The sequence below is a fragment of the Biomphalaria glabrata genome, chromosome 11, assembly GCF_947242115.1.
Source record: "Biomphalaria glabrata chromosome 11, xgBioGlab47.1, whole genome shotgun sequence".
In the NCBI taxonomy this organism is placed as follows: Eukaryota; Metazoa; Mollusca; class Gastropoda; family Planorbidae; genus Biomphalaria; species Biomphalaria glabrata.
Window position 1 is genome coordinate 32,316,267 of NC_074721.1, and position 5,278 is coordinate 32,321,544.

General features: G+C 29.7%; 1 protein-coding gene across 1 annotated transcript; it reads left to right on the forward strand.

Moving 5' to 3' along the window:
• The first annotated feature begins 809 nt into the window (after positions 1 to 809).
• On the forward strand, positions 810 to 5,044 carry LOC106055064 (uncharacterized). Its single transcript, XM_013211184.2, has 4 exons — positions 810 to 951; positions 2,614 to 2,758; positions 2,864 to 3,048; positions 4,243 to 5,044. The coding sequence occupies exons 2-4, from the start codon at positions 2,622 to 2,624 to the stop codon at positions 4,401 to 4,403; spliced, it is 483 nt and encodes a 160-aa protein (XP_013066638.1). The 5' UTR covers positions 810 to 951; positions 2,614 to 2,621; the 3' UTR covers positions 4,404 to 5,044.
• Positions 5,045 to 5,278: the final 234 nt, after the last annotated feature.

Consider the following 5,278-nt stretch of genomic DNA (forward strand, 5'->3'; position numbering starts at 1 on the left):
ACCTCGATCGGATCAGTCTAAAATCTAATAGATAGGTCTTATCTCTAAATATCCAATACTACTATTACTAGATCTAGACTTCATCTAATTGGATTTAGATCTAAATTTAGGTCTACTTCGTACATCATTAATGATTTGAGAAAAGAACTCTGCTCTTGATCAAAAGCAGTAGATCTAGAACTAGAATAAGCCTGAAGCAGTAACATAAGCCATAAATTGCGTAACTTGACTAAAACGAAACATGTGAACTGAGGCTCGCGGTACTGCGTGGGCTGAAACGCTGTTCGCTTGACTAGATCAAGAATAAGCCGACAAACAGTAGATCTAACATGCAAAGCCATAAATTGCGTGATTTGACCTAATTTCCCCAACTCTAACATCCACTTTTTATAAATTGGCGTGTTTTAGTCGCCTTTGTTTTTAGAAACTAGCATTCCTGTAAAAAGGAATAGGGAAATACGCTAAGCCATAAACTGAAAAATTTGACCTAATTTCCCTTAAACTACGTCATCGACCTTGGTTGTCTGGGAAATACTGATCTCGAATGGCTTCGAGATTGTGAAATTTAATAGTCCCTAAAACTCACATTAAATTGCTTATATCTAAATAATTACAAAGAATATATGTCTAAAATTTCGTATGTATGTTTTTTTAAGCATTATGAATCTAAAAAAAAGTATAACACCGGTTTCCGCGTTTGACCCCAAAACCTCTTCAGTTGGTCTTTAAGTTTCTATATCTATTTGCTGTCAGGCTATGACTATTTCCGAGTTTCCTCTCTTGTTATTATGACTCTTGGGCCTATCGCAACCATCTTCACATTGGAGAAATTTACCTGTCACGCATGCGTAGACTTCGTACTTCCGACCAGGAACTGTTAGTTTTTATGTCTATCAACTATATGGTAAAAGGTGCTGGATAAACACACTGCACAGGTGTACTACGATTTAAGTAAGTTGTGGATAAAAAATATCTTTGAAGTTAGTACATTTATTATTAAAGATATGAGAGCACACAAAAGTCAAAATTTATTTACAACTAAAGTTAGATCTGAGTAATTTTTTAAAGTAAAGTTACTACCTTTACCTACATTCTACATTGACCTACTTACCTACTAGTAGGCTACATTCACTCACATATTGATTCATAACATAGTATATTATAAAAAATTATTTATATCATTATATCAGATTATATTATTATATCATGACAATGATATACTACTAAGTGTCTAGTAACTAGAATAGTATTATTACTACTAATACTAGTTACTAGACATAGTCATATTTATATGTCATATAGTTGATATAGTATAGTATAGTCAGTATAGTCTCTATAGTGAAGTGACAAGTCTATACTATAGAGTATAGTAAAAATATAATATTATATATTTAATATAGTAAAGCTCCCCTTTCAGACCATATTTGATATTACAAACCATCCATATTTCTATATAGATTATTATAGATCTAGACCTTGAAAATAATCTAGATCTATTAATCTATTTTTTTTTACTATATTAATTATTATTTATATATTTTTATATAGTAATATATATATATTATATGAGAGAGAGATAATTAAAAGTATAAGTACATATATATATTTAGATTTTAGATCTATATAAGTATATACTAATTAGACTATTATAATATTTATAATTTATATATACCCTGTCAAGTGGCTTAAAAGTCTTCTGAAGATTTAGATCTAATAAAGTCACTGGTGGATCAGGTGATCTTCACAAAAATGCCCCCCCCCCCCCCAACTCCAAAGTTCTGGATCCACTAGTCAATAAAGTTTTAGTCTTAGAAGCCAGATCTAGATCTAAGTCACAAAGTGATGAAAGTGTGTAAAACTAGAAATAGCAATGTAACCTAACTGCAGTAACTCTATGCTACTTCTAGATCTAGTACTATCTTAATCATTTATAACAAGTTCTAGATCATAATCATACTTTGATAGTCAGACAGTCCATAACTGCCATAAGAATCATCAAATTTTAGACTAATTAATTTTAAGTTTATTGCTGTTTGCACTAATTATAGATCTATTCTATAGAGCAAAATAAAAACAACACAAAATAAAATAATGTTGTATATTATATTAATTACATAAGATTATATATTAGAATAATATTAGAATAGATAGATCTAGAAATCTGGGAGCTATAGAAATTGTAATAAAATCTAAAATAAATTTTGAAAAACTACTTCTAAGGAAACCTGTGGCTCTGATTAAAAAACAAATAATTAAGAAACCTAAAGATATGATGTTGTTTTAATTTTTTTTTAAAAGCTACAATAGAATTCCTAATAAATTGAGAAAGAATATTTTAACTAAAGGTTTAGTAAAAAGAAGTTTGTGTAACTTTAATAACATTTATATAAATAAACTAAATGCTATTTAACCTTAGCTAGACCCATACGATAATATGCATAGGATCTTTATACTCAAGAAAACATAAATGAACTTGAACGCCCTCCCCCCCAAAAAAACAAACATCAACAGCAAATTTAATGCTAGTGAATACCCAAAATAAGTTTTATACTGTGTAGTTGGCTCTTTATATTTTTTGCTTCATTTCAAACCTTTCTTTTTTCTTTCCCAAAGCGGACATCATGTCTACCCCAGGCTATCCAGCATACTACTATGGAGACTCCAACACAGGCAGCGTCTCCAACCTCAGTGAGGGAGGCATGCGTCGTTATGCTTCCAAATCCAGCATTGCTGGTGGTCAGAGCTTAACCGGATCAAGGTTATTGTTTTTTTTTTAAATAGTTGTGGCTTTTGCTTCAGTAAACGTCAACTATCATCAGTAAAGTCCTTTCCTTTGTTCTAATTAATACTATTTTCTTTGCAGATCTCTGCTGTATGGAAGCAGACGTAGCTTGTACTCCACATATACGATGTCTGGGATGTCCTATGTGCTGCCCATTGTAGCCAAACAGCCAGACCCATGGAGAAGACCAAATGATAATTGGCCCATTGCTTTTATGTCCCTGTTTGTCAACCCAATATTTGGAATCTTTGCAATACTATTGGCTGGTTTGTAGAATGTTTAATTATTACAATTTTTTACAAAGCTTATATCAACTCATTCTGTCTGGTAAAAAAAAAGTGTGTACCCGTTATTTCTAACACACTCATTCTTAGATCAAGACAAGTCATGAATCAATAAAAAAATGGTAACCAATTAGACAATTAATTACTAGTAATTAATTATTTTGTTTAATTTCCAAAAGGAAAACTAGTATTTATGTATTCATAGATATGGCTAAATTTGTTGGGTTTAGTCCCCTAAAATAATTTATAATGCTATTTCTCCCTCACATATTCTCAGGTCAAGTTGATACTTTAAATAATTATTTATTGTACCTAACAAAATAAATAAACAAAAATACTCAATTAGTCAATTACTTAAATGGTAATTAATTATTTTGATATTTAATAAGGGAAATAACTTGTACATTATTGATAGACAGTTTTAAGGGTGGAGTTCTTCCCCTTTGGATAACCTTTTTTTTTTAAAGTTTTTTTTTATATTTTGCTTGTTTCTTTCCGTCTTCATCTGGTTGAGTATATTCTGATAAGTATGCTGATCTCTTTTTGCATCTCATTTTTTAAAAATTGTGATTCTAGACCATTGTATGTATTGAGGAATACATGTTGTGCAGAATGAAACTCAAGAGCTTTCTAATCCTCCGATGTTTTCAATGATCAACTAGCAATACAAAAAAATACTATAAGAAAATTTACTCCTGTTCTAACTTTGTAGTTTTGTGTGATTTTGGTAGGAAAAAATATTTATTGAGTGTTTGTTACGCTTTGAGTGTGTGGAAACACAAAAAATGCGAATGGTATGTCAAATAATTGTATAGTTAAAGACCTCCAAACAAAATAAGGAACCAAAACCATATATTTAACTTTTTTTTTTTATTGCCAGTAAAAAAACAATTTTGTTGTTCAACTTTGCATACATTTTTTTTTTCATAAAAAATTTTGAGTAGAAAAAAAAAGTTAGGCAAGCATCATTCCCATTGGGACATGATTTTTACACATTAACTTAGATTTGTATCAAATGATTCATTTGTTAAATTTTCATAGTTTAATCATTAATTTTTCTTTTAATGGTTTTAAAATGTTATTATTTTTTTGAGTCCCCAGATGTGTATGCTCATAGGACTATACCAAAGTCATTTTAAATTTTTCCTTGTTTTTTTATTTATTTTTTTGTTCTAGAGCAATCCAAGATTTATTATGCTAAATGTCAATACCTCAAAGCATCACAATATGGATCATATGCCAAAGGGACAGCAGCAGGAGGCCTATACTGTACGTTCATAACAATTTTATGGATCCTAGGAGCGGTGCTGCATGAAAAGTTTCGCTACAATTATTGATGTCAATATATTTTGTACACAGTTTATCCAGTTGTTTGAACTTCACCATTATCATTCCGATTTAAGTGACTCAGCTTTTGCTGATGTTAGTAAAAACTAAATTGCTTACAAACATAAGATACCACTATGTAAGCTGAGAAATTTTGTTAAATCTCCAAACTTTTTTTTTTTAGTCATTTACTTTATGATGAATTAATCAACTGAAAATTAGTGTAAATAGTAATATTGTTTGTAAATATTGAGCTGTTTTAGAGATTTTTTTTGGGAAAGACTCCCTCTGAACTTATCTTACTTTTACATTCCAGTATATTTGAAGACATAGCGGGGTTGTTTTTTTACATCATAATTAACTATTCTAATAATGTATGTTTCAAGACTTCTTTTTTTATTTTAAATATTAAAATCATAATAAAATATACTGAATAGTTAAAGTCAGAATATGTTCTGAAGTTCCTAAGGGTTGATATGAAACTAGTGCTCATGCAAATCTTATATTCATCATTAGCTTTGAATGAATGCCTTAGATCTGAATTAAAATTTCTGTTCAGATCGACATACATTGTAAATAAGTTGCCATGAATATGTTTATATACTTTTTACTTGCTGACAAAATGTCAATAAAAAAAATTTAAAAGAATAAATACTTCTTTACTTGTCACTATTGTTATGACGATTTGATAAAGTTCTACTTTTAGCTTTTATATAACTATTACAGCATTATTAAAACTGCCAACAATTTTTACCAGATTTTGTTTACAAAGCTTATATTAACTCACTTCATCTGTCTGTCTGATTTTAAGTAGGCTACTTAAATAGTTCAGCTCAGTAGTTAAAGCATTAGCCATTTATCATGGAGGCTTGAGACTTCAAGCAGC